Genomic DNA, 14209 nt, shown 5'->3' with positions numbered 1-14209 from the left:
ATTCCCTCTCCATCCTAGGAATCTTAAACTCACTTCCGGTGCAGCTGCGGGTCACACAGAGGGGGAGTGAAACCTACAAGACTTCAAAATGCTTCTACGAGTGAGTATTATCAGCAGTTTTTAATGAACCCTTCTCTCAGTGTGACTCACACAGTCGTTAACTGGTTTAATACAGATATATGTACATATAGTTACTCTTAACACTGCAGCTTGCCGTGTGTGTGGAGCTTGTTAGCTGGTAGCTCGTGTAAGTTTAATGTTACGTCAAGTCATCAAACCAGTATCACCTCTAAACCAGTCAGAGCTGCACTGGGCTGATGGAAAGACTCAGTACTTCCACCAACACACATTTAACATTTAACCAGCTACAAGTTGACTCTTGTTTCACTCGTGGTAAACATGACAGCAGCAGTGCTCCGTGCTGTGTGTTGTGTAAGTGATGGTCACACAGCCTCAAGTGTAGTTACATGATCACTTTCCACACACTATCTGAAAGCACGGTGATCGAGTTTAAGGTGGACTGAGAGTGGTCTGACATGGACTGTGACTAGTTAAACACAACGCTCGTTGGTTTAAATCCTGGATTAACCCACGTGTAACAACTAGTATTAATCACTTAATTAGTGCAAGTATTATAATGATGTCATAGTTATGTAGTTAGTGTAAGAGTTATGAACATCAAACAGTTTTAGACCAGATGTATCCAAATGTCCCCCTCACAGACACATACACACACTTAGACACTCGCACATGTGCACACACACTCTCATTTTTCTGTTTTTATTTTTTATTGTTATGTGTGTGTGTGTGTGTGTGTGTGTGTGTGTATATAGTAATTATTTGTTTTGTGTACTTTATCATGTCTCACAGAATGTCTGCATCCAGATAGACAAAACAATAATGGTATCTCCCCCTCATTTATTAAATTAAGAACAGTCCATTTATTTTCACCTCTATAAAAAAGAGACATAATTTAAGAATACAAAGGGCATATATCTCCATCTACAGATTTATAGAGAACGTTTCGACTGAGATGATGATGAGACTTTTTTCTAGAATAATGATATTGAAACCATAAATATTTCTAGAGAAAGCATCACATTTGGTTGTTATTCTTCAGAATGATTACAACTTTAAACATACCTACCTATGGACACAGCTGTTCTTAAGATGCACATACAAATAACTGCAAAAATTATTGTCATTTTCCAATTTTCTTTCTAATATTTTAGGCACTTGAACTAGAATAAAGGTATTTTTTCATGTGTCTTTCAGAGGGTGTTGCACATGGGAGGGTTGACACTGAGACACAGCAGATCTATCCACCACAGTCCTGCATGGAAGAGTCCTCTAATACCTATAGTTGTGGAGCAGACGGTGAGTGATAACCTGTGCTGCTCTGATGTGGAGCTTTATTGGGAAACAGCTCTGGTGCACAGGAAGGAAGGGATGACTTTTCAAATGTAGCTGTTTGCTTGGAACAAACAAAAGAGGGATGGTGTACATAGCGTGGGTATGGATAGCCACCTTACCAAAAAAAAAAGAGAAGAAAGAAAGAACAAACCATGGAAAAAAAACACCACTCAGAGAAACTAGCAGTTAAGCAGGTTTTGAGTATTGTGTGTGTTGTTATGTACTCAAACAGCCAGTTTGTAGACTAACAATCACTTCATTATTGAGAGTGTACACGGGAAATGGAAGGAACACTCACAGCTTGGAAACATGTGAATAGTGAATGATTTTAGGAGCAAAAGCGACTTACTCCACCACTTTAAAGCATATTTGGAAGGGATGTTACAGTAAAGCAATATTTTTAGTTTATCATCTGTACTTCTTAATCATTTAAAAGTTTTTAGAGCCTCATTTCATAAGACAAAATCAAATAAAAAAATCAAGGTGCAGAGACTAGAAACATAGTGCTGATAGCTGATCCATCCACCAACAATACAACTGCTGTATTATTATAGTTAAAGAAGACAAACATAAACAGTTAGTACAAAGGCTACTGTGTGGCTGTCAGCTGTCAGTACTCAGAAGTTGGAGTACACTTGAACACAGCGGTGTCTCTGCTCACACACACTTTGTCATCAGATCATAATATAAGTGAGACACTAAACCAACAGTAGTGAGCTGTGTAATGCTGGGCTGAAATCCTCTGTCACATCATTTCATTGAATGTGTTGAAATGAACAGAATAGAGCACAACTATGGAGGGGTTTTTGTAAATAAACAAAAGCTAATTTAGCATGTTTCCATTCAGCTTCTCACCTAAACAAACACGGTGAAGGCATTTCCTTCCTCACAACACAGTATTATAACTCCTGCCTTGCTTACTTCTATCTTTACTAGTGTGCAGTCTTTATTTTCCTGCCTTTGAAAACTGGTTTTAAAGTAGTCTCACTGGAGTTCTTTATGATGAATAAATTCTGCCTGTTTTTCATTTCAGGGAAGAGGAGAACGAGCTTATGACATCTACTCTCGCCTGCTGAGAGAGAGGATCATTTGTGTAATGGGTCCTGTAAGTGTCCTGCTGAGTGTTGATAACAATCAAGAGACATATTTTAATATGTTTTCTGAGTTACTTACCTTCTCTGTCTCTCTTTCTTTCTTTCTTTCTTCATTTCCTCCTGATCCTCACAGATTGATGACTCTGTAGCCAGCCTGGTTATCGCCCAGCTGCTTTTTCTTCAGTCAGAAAGCAACAACAAACCCATCCACATGTACATCAACAGCCCCGGTAAGCACATCAGGAACACATCTGTGATAAAGGTCCTGCAAATGTCTGAAAACAGAGCATAAACAAATGAGAATAGAAAGAAATGAATTACATTTTGTTTTCTACTATAGATTAATTCATGGTTTATCTGCGAGAGAGGAGTAGTTTCAATTAGTTTGAGATTTGGTAGCAAAAATGACCTAAATTGTGTGCATCAGACTCCTTAAATGTGAAGATTTATTCCTTTTTTTTCAGATAGTAAACTGAATATCTTCTTATAATGCAGAGAGTGTTTGATTTTCTTTTTTCCTATTTTCACAAAGCCAAATGTAAAAGAGAGAAATGGGGAAAAAACAGATTAAATAATTGTAAAAATATATTTTAATGATCATTTTCTCTTTTCAGTTGCTTTATATAGTCCAAACCATAAATATTTGGACAGTAAAATAATAGATACTACATTAAAGTGCCTCAACTTCAACGAAAATGACAGCATGAAGAAAAAAAAAATGTGTAAAAGTCTAAAAGTGTGTTTTTATTTTCCTATTCCATTACACACTTCTGATTTCCATTTACCATTCCAGGATTGTAATATCTGTTTTCCTTTTATATTGTCCTAACATTGAAATATGGCCTGATCACCCTCTGCAATATAATATAACGAGAATCAATGTGCCCATTTATCTTTTGAATTTACATTGTGGGTATAATAACCTGCATAGTACTCTCTCTCTCCATCAGGTGGTGTGGTGACAGCAGGCCTGGCCATCTATGACACCATGCAGTATATCCTTAATCCCATCTCCACCTGGTGTGTTGGCCAGGCAGCCAGCATGGGCAGCTTGCTGCTGGCAGCAGGATCAACAGGCATGAGGCATTCACTGCCCAACGCCCGCATCATGGTCCACCAGCCATCAGGAGGAGCCAGGGTAAGGTGGCATAGTACTGATCCTAAATCCAGCATGGAGTGGTAAGTCTGATGAGGAAATGTAGTGAAACAGTGATTAATATTCAGAGCGCTGTGTGTTCAGGGTCAGGCCACAGACATCGCCATCCAGGCCGAGGAGATCCTCAAACTGAAGAGACAGATCAACAACATCTACGCCAAACACACGGGACAGAAACTGGAAATCATCGGTACGTTACACAGTCCAGAGATCTACTGTTATCTAAAGCTGCACTGATTAAAGGACTCAGTCAACATTTTTAAATATGCAGTTATTGGCTTTCTTTCCTGGAGTTAGATGAGAAGATGGATAGCACTGTCTGCTGTAGAGATCAGTCTATAAAGGGGTGACTTTGTGTCGTCTTTCAGAGGGTGTGATGGAGAGAGATCGTTACATGAGCCCCATGGAGGCGCAGGACTTCGGCCTCATCGACAGGGTCCTGGTCCACCCGCCCCAGGCAGGCCAGGACGAGCCCGAGCTGGTGCAGAAAGAACAGCCGACCACAGCCAGCCCCTCTCCAGCCGCCGAGTCTTCAACCCCCGAACCCACCTCCCCCGGAACAAACCCCCCCTCCTCATATAAACCTGAACCATGAGACCACCCGAGGCAGATCTGTCTTGAGTTCTGTTTAAGTCTGGAGACTGACACGGAGCCTCCATGTCTCTTGTCTTAAGTGGCTTCTATGTTCCCCCCCCCCTACAGTACCAACACTATGCTGGCTTCTTTCACACTGCCCACAAAGTGACATCTTTTTATTTTGGAGATGATTCCTGCAGAAACCAGTCAGAGGAATGAAGAGTAGTCAGCAGTTATCATCTCATTCCTTTACTCTGTCCATCTTTAGTACATCTCTTCCTGTGTGAGATCAACACCGGATGAGATGCTCTGCTGTAGATTAGGTGGTGGGGGGGTGGGCTGTTAAGACTATGGAGCCATCTTGTTGTGTACCTCCTTGCTGCAGAGACGTCCACTAAAGAGTGGAGAGGACCTGTATGACCTGTATATTCATATTTTGTAATAAATATGATCATTTTGACCACCATTCAAAGAACATAGACTACTCCTCCTTTATGTGCAATAGTCTTATTCATTCAAAGCTCATACCACCTTCAATAAGTGAGATACTGCACTATATCCTGTCACCCAAACCATGGAAATAATATTTATAATTATAGTTTACTTCAATATCATAATAAATAACTGAAATGTATCTAGTGATTATAACTGAAATCCCTGTAGATAAAACCAGAATAAAGAACTTAGCTGGTACTGATACAGTAGGATATATCACTGCTCTAAATGCTCAGTGAAGTCTTATCAGCTGTTCACAGGAAGGTTCTGGTTCTTCTGTCTAAACAGCCTGAGAAGCATCCAGTAGTTGACATTTGGAAACATAAATTAGACTTAATGGAGACTCAGTGTTCAATATTAAATATAACAAACATGACATTAATAGTCTTAATGAATGAACACTAATTATATAATACAGCCATGAAATGTAAAACTCAGCTCAATATTATGAAATGCTGCTTCCTTCTACAGTATCGGCTCATTTCATAGTTAATTCCAGCACTTTATCATTTTTCTAAAGTCTTTTGTCACAACAGCACCTTTTCTTTGATTGGCTGTTGCTCAGGTCAGAATGAACAATGACCTGTTAAATACATTTAGGTTTCCAGAAAGACTCAACTTCAGGAGTTGACCTGAGATCTGTACCCAACAGATTCATGCACAAGAATATTAAAAATCACAAAGATCATCATATTTGTCATTTATTTACAGTATTTCACAAAGAGTAAAAAACAAAGTCAAAAATCACAACAAAATAATTTGATCAAGACAACAAAAAGATTCACAATGATCATATGAGGTTGTTAAAAACACTAACACTATTCTCAACACACATCTGTTTCAGTGCATAGAAGATTAAAATAAGCAGTACTTGGCATCTTAGGATTTTCAATATTTAAGTGAGTTAGTTATAAAGTTTCATTAATAAAATAAAGCAGCTCTGTTAAGGTTTAGGCTGACGTGGTGAATGTTGAGGTGAAGAGAAACTAGAGAACATGAGATGAGAAAGTGAAGAATGTGCCAACACAGAACCCAGTGAAAAAAAAAGTGGGAATTTTACCTCGGTTAGGAGAAAATATAGAGTAGAACATCTTCTAAAACACACAGTAGATGCAAAGATTTAAACTATGATAAGATGAAACACTGACAGGGATGTCAGGAGGAAGATCAAACTGCAAGATGAAAACATTAAAACGAAATAGTGATTAATGCTACTGACTCTACATTCACACAAGTATAAAAACCTCCATCTACACACACACACACACACACACACACACACACACAGTCTCTCTCTCTCTCTCTCTTCCTGCCTGCCTTCACATGATTGAGCATCTGCTGGGTGAGGTGGACCAGCGCAGCCAGCTCAGCTTGTCTTCTCTGTATGGTGGGTAGCGCAGGCCGTTCAGTCTCTCTAAGGCCCAGCCTCTCAGCATGCACGCACGCCTGTGGCTGAACGCCTCGAAGCTCCAGTGACCGTGATAACTGCCACAACCGCTGGCACCTGGACCAAGATGACACCGGTCAGTTAAATCATACACAGAAAGGCATGTGTTACTGTACTGTATGGTTATTAAAAGCATCATTGTGAGAATATTAAAATGCTGATGTTTTCATTTGTGCTTTTTGCAGCTTATTTTCCAGAAAGTGAACGCCCCGCTGACCCCTTTTTGGACTTCTCTTTTCTTTCATTTTTGAAACAACTTGTCATTTTTCATGTGAGCGACCGAGCACAACGCTACATCTGTCATCCAGTGCCTGCTCACATTTGTCCATGCCTCTGTCTGAAGCTGTTCTGTTACTGTTTGTTTGTCATGTTGTTCATAGCTTGCTCTGCTGTTGTTATATTTTGCTCACGTCACTCTGTTTTATATTTATTGTAACTAATGTCTTATACAGTGTTTTAAATCTGCTTCTTGATTTTAGGCTGCCAACTTAGACCAGGCCAAGGACAACAGATGGCATATTTAGAGAAATGTTAAATATGAACTGTCCCTGACAAATCAACTAATAGAATAAAATAAATAAAAATGACATCATGTCCCACCTCTCTAGATAGATATCCTATATTCTAAAAACAATAATGACCTATTTTGATCATACCACCTCATTCTGATTGAGCATAAACTGAGGATCTTTTTTTAGATGCAGTCATTTCTCTGCTCTTCCACACATACCTACGCCTCCAAAGGGCAGACTTGGCAGTGTCATGTGGATGATCCCATCATTAGAGCAGAATCCTCCACTGCTGGTGTTTTCCAGCACTTTTTTCACCACCTTGAACAAAAAGGAAGAACGATATAATAAGACTACAATGTCTTTATGTCTCCAGCTGTGGAGGTGGGAGGCTGCAGTGTTCTCACTTACAGAGGAATTGTTAGAGAACACATAGAGGGCCAGTGGCTTCTCTTGGCGGTTCATGAAGTCGATGCCTTGCTGCAGAGACTCAACAGTGATGATGGGCAGGATGGGGCCGAAAATCTCCTCCTTCATTAGGGCGTCGTCTTCAGCCACGTCCACCAACACTGTGGGAGCTGAGGAGAGGACAATGATAGACAAAACTCGGCTTCAGTCCAGGTGTTGATTAGCACTCATTCTACTGCAACTTCCAAAAACTTAGAAAGCTTTCAGTTTCCATTTCAGTCTCTTTGAATGAATTGTACATGTGTTCTCTATGCAGCACCTAACACGTGTTATTGTGTTCAGATAGAATGACCCTGCACAATCTAAACCCACCTATGTACTTGTCCTCCTCGTTGCTCTCTCCTCCCAGAACGATCTTCCCGCTGGACTTCTTGAGCAGTTCCATCAGACGAGTCCAGTGTCTCTGTGACACGATGCGGGACACGTCGGGACACTTCTGAGGCTCCTTGGTGTAGAATTCCTCCAGGATCTGACGCAGAGCGGGCAGCAGGGCGTCCCTGGTGGCCTCTGAACACAGCACGTAGTCCGGAGCCACGCAGCTCTGCCCGGCGTTGAAGAACTTGGCCCACGCCAGGCGGCGGGCGGCAGTCGTCATGTCTAACCCTTCGTCCATGAAGCAGGGACACTTGCCGCCCAGCTCCAACGTCACTGGGGTCAAGTGGACCGAGGCCGCCTGCAGGATGCTGCGTGCCACATTCTGAGAACCTGAAAGAGAGCTGAAGAGTCATCATCCGAAGTGGAAAGGATTTCTACATTGTACTACTTCGTATGCCTTACAACGTTTTCTAATACTTCTAAGGAGTTTGCTAATGTCACTTTATGTTTGCTGTTATGACAGACATTCAGATGTTGAAGCTGCCCAATACAAGACACATATCTACATGTGTGATATGCAGTAATCTGTAGATCTTTGGAGGCTTTACCTGTGTAGAAGATGTGGTCAAAGCGATTCTGCAGCAGCGCCTTAGTCTCCTCTGCTCCACCACTCACAACCGCATAACAGTCCTGTCAAATGAAGAGTCCCGTCTGAAGCATCACATTCAATGTACCAAGCTCTACGGTCTGATAGAACAATTACAGCTCAATGTTCTACACATTAGCGTGTAAGTCCACTGAAATCATACACATTGCATCATCACCTCTTCATGAAATGTTTTTAGCTACCTTGCCTTCATCAGAGTGGTTACACCATCCTCATGAAGCTATGGTAGCTAAAAACCTAAAGATCATGAGGTGGATGGATTTTGTTATCTTGATTACATCACTGGTTCACGTTTCCAGATGTCTGGACTGTAACTGAATATTAAAAAACACTTAAATTGTAGATTTTACAAGAATAATAAAAAACAGGGAAAAGAAACGTTCTAAAGCGGCTTTACCTGAGACAGATATTTGGGGATGAGCTCTGCCATCAGATTGTCTGTGGCTGCGCTGATCTCTGAAGGCTTAAGGATCACACAGTTTCCTAGTTGGAGACATCAACAACATCCAGTCAGTACAGACAGCAGTGATGATAGTAACATTTCAACATGTTTTTAAGGTGGTTTAACACTGACCTAACATGTAAAATAAACAGCATTTACTATGACTGGTAGTTGTTAGGTTCTGTGGAAGCAACCTGGCTGTGTTGAACTGGCTTTGAGAGACACACCACTGATTGAGAAACTGAGCTGAAGGGAAATACTCATTAAATCTAGCTGATGTTTCTGTTCTGTTTCTAAGAAAGTCTAATAGCAGCACAGGACATCTGACATGCTGCCAGCTCCTACCGGCTGCATGTAAAGTGAAGTGAAGAGTTTTTGGTGTGTTGTAATGCACTTACAAGAACAGACTGTGTTGGCAAGCATTCAAGAAAGTGACATCTGACACTAGAGAAGCAGCTGCAGAACAACATTTATCATACTAGAAGCTCCCAGGTTCACATTCCATGACTTTCATGTTCACTTGTTGTTTATCTTCTAGGCTAGAGCAGAACAGCTGGTGAATGGAAACCCTTCAGTTCACCTCACTGAACCTCCCACTCACCAGTATGACTGATCTCTTTCTATTATATATTTGACATGAAGAAAAGAAATCTGCAAACTTAGTGGCACTTAAAGCAACAGTAATCTATATTTTGACATGAACAGGAGTTGCTCAGAGTGATGAGCCCATCCAGGATTATGGAGTTTTACATGTTTTAGCTCACTGCTTTGGTTTCATGGCCCTCATAGATTCTTTTTTTTTGGCCGCAGCAGGCGGAGAAAAAGCTAAAAACAACCCAGTACCCTATCTGCTCAGCACCAAACAGTAGATAAAGTTAGCAACTAGCTGGTGAACATAGTGCAACATTTCTCAGGCGCTGGTGGAGACAAAAAAAATGAGCTAAAAGGAGAGAACAAATATTAAAATCTACATTCCTCATGTGGCCAGAAACAAGACTCCAACTGAGTATCAATGTTGTGGTGATAATATGTTTTTGTTGTGTTTACAGTTTGTTTTCCACTGTCTGGCCAAAAATCTATAATAATATTTTAAACTGCATTAATAAAGTTTTTTTGTCTTTTAGGATTAGAACTTGTTGGCAGACTGTTTCCAAAAACCAAAACAATGAGCTGAAAGAGGCTAAAAACCTCCGTGGATCTGAAGGAAAATGCAGAGTTGGTGATAACTCTTTGTGTGACTCCTTTAACATGATCACATTTGTCAGTTGATTCATTGTAACATAGAATACTATTCTAGTAATATGACTGTGAATGATACCTGCAGCAATGGCTCCAACCAAGGGTAAGAGAAGCAGCTGCAGGGGGTAGTTCCACGCCCCGATGATTAAAACTACTCCTAATGGTTCCCTCCGTATAAAACACTCATCCAGCTTTGTAGCCTGAAATGCACAGACATACATACAAAAATTAATTATACATGCTTTTTGTACATACATACACATAATACTGTAACTGAAAATGAAACCTTGCTTGTTCCTTCTCTTTAAATGCAAAGGTTTGCTTGCTTGTATTAAAAAGGGCACTCCATCTAATTAGGTTTAGTTTACTCATCATGAGGAGACAGTTGTATAATGTCTCCTGTGTCTCTGGTGGCAGGTGTCCAAATATAAAAAGATGATGTCATCATCGGTGTTACGCAAGATCAGGCTGAAAGGTTGTTTTTTTTTAAACTTGCATTACAAACTTGAAGTGTGGAACTGGATAGAAGTGGGCCTTAAAGAAGTGTGGAGGTGGGAGGAGTGGGTCTATCAAGGTGCATTCAGGGAAATGTAGCAGCAGATGCAGCACTTATGGAGTCTGACTCATAGTTTGGGTTTAAAGCCAGGATGTCTCAGCCTCTGTGATGGGCACATTTGGACCAGTCTTGTTTTAAATTTGTCCCACAACTTCATGGAAAATCTGACCTCCAGTGTTCTAACTTCTCACCTTACTGCAGTGATGTACAATTATACTCCAGTGATGTTCACTCATTACTATTTTCTTTATGTTGTGTTTTATTGCATTGATGCTGCAGCACTTTGAGCTTCACTATGAACAAAAAGTGCATTCATGTATTGTCATCATCATCATCATCATCATCATCATCATTATTACATTGCCTTCAAAGCAGATTACTCAACACTGTAGTGGACTTTTGAATCTAAAGTATCACAGCTAGATATATTGATACCATGCTCTACCACAGGAAAAGCAAATCTAAATCATGTGACCCCCCCCCAAATGAAGCCTCATTACGTCACAGTGGTATCAGAGAGGTAGGGTGGTGGTTTTGGATTTGGGGTGTGCTGCCAGTCTGACACAGTATTTAAAAACAGAGTTGTAAACTGATCCTGCAGACAAAAGCAAAATATGCAAAATAACTATCAACCAAAATTAATAAATAAAGCAAAATAACAATAAAAAAGCACTAAGAACATTATCTGACTGCCATACAAGTGTAATACCAACGGATGCCCAGCAGATGTCGCCATTCCAACTGTACCATACACTTTGGAACAATTCACAATAATTAATGCAATTGCTTCAAATAGATTCAGCTAGTCAGAAATCTACATTTGGACCATTATTAGTGTACTACAGGGTGCATCTGTGGCATCACATTTGGGTGTAGTGACCGGCACAACAGAGCAAAGACCACACCCAGCAGTGATACTCTTAAACTTTGTAAATTGTCAACCTTTGACACCCAGCATTAATGAATCATTGTAAAACTTACCAGGTTCTTACTGACGTACTCCGGCTGCATCCAGCTTTTGAGGTTATTGATGGCAAGGTGCAGCTCATTCATCAGTATGTGAACTTCGGACAGGACGGCCTCAAACTTTGGCTGTTGTTCAAGGACAGCATTAAGATAAGGAAGTAAGAGTTAACAGTCGAAATGTGGCAGATAATTTTTTTTATTTATTTTTTTACTGTGCCTGAAACACTCTGATATGATCTTGCAGTGGAGGAAATGTGTGCATGCATCCAACTGTGTCTGTGTATCTAAAATATACAAAATAAATAGTTGATTATGAAAGTACTGTTAATATTTTGGATTTTGTTGTGTAATTATGTCCTGAGGAAGTAGTGTGTATACTGTCTCTTTATGACAGGTGAGCACAGTGTTGTACCTTGGCGAGGTCTTTGTGCAGCGCTTTTATAATCTGCTCCTCGTTCTCTTTGACCAGGGACATGAGATTGGTCAGCTGCGTCCGCCGGAACTGCTCTGGTACTGTGACGCCTGAACGAAACACTGTCCGCAACCTGTCCACTACCTGGCTGTTGATGTCCATCCTTTCACCTGGAATGCGCACACACACACACACACACACACACACACACACACACACACACACACACACACACACACACACACAGAAAAACTCCACATTTAAGAAGCTGAAACAACACATGCTCATTTTTACTCAAACCCCACCACCATTTATTGAGTAAAAACAATGTAAGCTTTACTTTGCATTAGTTGATTACTCAAATGTATTGTTGCATGTATTTATGTGCACCATTGTAAACTTTGGTGAATCACTTGTGGCACAAGTCTTTGCAGCTCTGTGGAAATGAGGTGAACTTTATGAACTAAAAGGTCTGTGTATAATGTCAGTGTGATGACACAATACTTTACGATACTGTGTGTAATCAGTGTCACAGTGGAGGCTACATGTTAGTACAAGCAGCCTGCTGATGCGACAGTCAGAAATGTATGCAGGTTGGTTCAAATGACTCAGCGAAAACGACGCAGTACTCATTTGGGTATTACTTTTTTTCTTTTTTTGAAGTATTTTGAAGCTGCTAATTTCAAAATGACCGACTTACCTGGGGAGACACAGACAGTTAGAGAACAGTAATAGAAGTAAACAACGTGCAAGTGTTACTCCGCCACTTGTAGACATACAGTAACATGAGTGAAATAGCTGTATGCCGAATTAACCGGAAGAGCCTAATGTTTTATATAAAGTCTTTAAATGTAAGACTGCTGCGACGGAATTTCTGTTAAGAAGCAGAGAAGTGTAAAGTATGAGATTTCCTGATGAGGTTTGGCATTATAATGGCATCAAACTCACCGTCACGCAGCGCGTGCAGGGTAAACGGCGGCAAACACCTGTGTTTTAGTCACGACTGAACTAACTAGCAAAAACTTTAATATTCATAAAAACAAGCCCGCCGTTATAGTTATAGTTCTGTGTGAATAAATGCATGGAGAGTCAAACACAAGGCGTGTGTGTAACGTTACCATGTCACCTCCAATTTACTTGTTTAATTAGCAAACTAATCGACTCTCAGAACAAATCACATGTCTTCTCTGAACTTTCTACCTCCACCTCTCACGCCGTGATATTCCTCCGCGAGGTCTATTTGCAAACACAATATTGTAAGTGTAAGAAAAAGAAAAAAAAAGAACTGCAGTATTTACCTGTTGTATTAACTTGGTTGTCTCACAAACTGCCAGCAACCGCCGCCCTAGATCCCACAAATGCAGAAGGGGAATTACGGTAGTGTTTCCGGGTGCCGTCAATTATCCGACTGCCGGTAAACTGTGGAAGTCAAGTTTGGAGAAGGGAGGGAGGGGGGGATTGGTATATCTTGAAAAACTAGCCTTGAAACTTGTCAGGCGAGACAGCCGTGATCATGCATGTCCAGTATGTGATCTCTGTACATATGAAAAGATTTAATCGCCCCGGAGCAAAGGTTTTATAGTCAGGTTTACATGTTTCACACTGACAGACAAACGGACTGCCTCCAGGCTTTGCTCCGGGCATCGAACCTGCAACCCTGTGGTCACAAACTGGTTTCCATTAACGTTAGAACATTAAGACACACCTGTATGAAACGATCAGGTGTGCTGGTCTTTCTCTCTCCATGTCTCAGATATACAGAATCTGAGCGTGAGACCAAATTAAACTCGTTAGTGTTAAGTACAGGCAGTTTAGTTTGGGGTGGAGTGGGATTAATGGCTTTAAGAACAGGTTCACAATTTTTCCAAGTCTGCCTTAAACAAGGCAGGTATTTTAACACTAGTGTAATCATTCCTCCTGTTCATACTGACCATTAGAAGATCCCTTCATAATGCACTTACTATGTAAGTGATGGATGACTAAATCCAGTTAAAAAGTTTGAAGCTTATATATATGAAGCTTCATCAGTCTTATCCAGTGGGTATCTGACACATTCACAGTTTGTTTAGCATCAAATTCCCTCTTAAGTGGTTCCCTGTTGAGCTGTGGTGGAAGTATAGTAACAAAGAGAGACTTCAGCATTAAAAAGACTAACATTGACATAAAACTTGATTTGACTCATTTGGATGCTGAAGCTTCATATTAGCTTTCGATCAACTTTAAATACATTTCTAAACAGAAGGACTGTGGATTTAGTCTTCCATCACTGCTAGTGATGGTCAGTATGAACAGGAGGAATGATTACACCAAGAAAAACAGGTTTCAATGTTAAAATGGGCACTTAAGATAATGGTTTTAAGACAAATTTGAAACATTATAACTTGTTCTTTAGCAGTTTAAACCATAGTAATCCTGGCAAACAGACTTGTTGGACCAATGAAAATAATATGAAAA

General features: G+C 40.4%; 3 protein-coding genes across 3 annotated transcripts in view; 2 read left to right on the top strand and 1 right to left on the bottom strand.

Moving 5' to 3' along the window:
• LOC128379506 (uncharacterized) overlaps positions 1 to 14209 on the top strand; it is a 388452-nt gene that overhangs the window by 333503 nt on the left and 40740 nt on the right. The window lies entirely within an intron of this gene.
• clpp (caseinolytic mitochondrial matrix peptidase proteolytic subunit) lies at positions 44 to 4727 on the top strand. Its single transcript, XM_053339140.1, has 7 exons — positions 44 to 100; positions 1276 to 1377; positions 2447 to 2518; positions 2641 to 2737; positions 3458 to 3645; positions 3748 to 3853; positions 4032 to 4727. Exons 1-7 carry the CDS (start codon positions 89 to 91, stop codon positions 4256 to 4258), a joined length of 804 nt encoding a protein of 267 aa, XP_053195115.1. The 5' UTR covers positions 44 to 88; the 3' UTR covers positions 4259 to 4727.
• Positions 5423 to 13113, bottom strand: aldh3b1 (aldehyde dehydrogenase 3 family, member B1). Its single transcript, XM_053339128.1, has 10 exons — positions 13054 to 13113; positions 11756 to 11925; positions 11359 to 11469; positions 9901 to 10021; positions 8538 to 8623; positions 8082 to 8163; positions 7471 to 7863; positions 7102 to 7268; positions 6912 to 7011; positions 5423 to 6238 (listed from the first exon to the last, which is right to left on the bottom strand). The coding sequence occupies exons 2-10, from the start codon at positions 11915 to 11917 to the stop codon at positions 6054 to 6056; spliced, it is 1407 nt and encodes a 468-aa protein (XP_053195103.1). The 5' UTR covers positions 11918 to 11925; positions 13054 to 13113; the 3' UTR covers positions 5423 to 6053.

The sequence above is a fragment of the Scomber japonicus genome, chromosome 18 (assembly GCF_027409825.1).
Source record: "Scomber japonicus isolate fScoJap1 chromosome 18, fScoJap1.pri, whole genome shotgun sequence".
Lineage (NCBI taxonomy): Eukaryota > Metazoa > Chordata > Actinopteri > Scombriformes > Scombridae > Scomber > Scomber japonicus.
Note: the sequence above shows the minus strand (reverse complement) of the source record. Positions and strands in the feature narration are given on the sequence as shown.

Coding starts and splice junctions, on each gene's coding strand:
- clpp (XM_053339140.1), top strand. Junction 2,519..2,640: donor TCATTTGTGTAATGGGTCCT/GTAAGTGTCCTG, acceptor TGATCCTCACAG/ATTGATGACTCTGTAGCCAG. Junction 3,646..3,747: donor AGCCATCAGGAGGAGCCAGG/GTAAGGTGGCAT, acceptor CTGTGTGTTCAG/GGTCAGGCCACAGACATCGC.
- aldh3b1 (XM_053339128.1), bottom strand. CDS start 11,917: ATGGACATCAACAGCCAGGTAGTGGACAGGTTGCGGACAGTGTTTCGT. Junction 8,164..8,537: donor TCCCCAAATATCTGTCTCAG/GTAAAGCCGCTT, acceptor TTCATTTGACAG/GACTGTTATGCGGTTGTGAG. Junction 6,239..6,911: donor TCTGCCCTTTGGAGGCGTAG/GTATGTGTGGAA, acceptor ATCTTGGTCCAG/GTGCCAGCGGTTGTGGCAGT.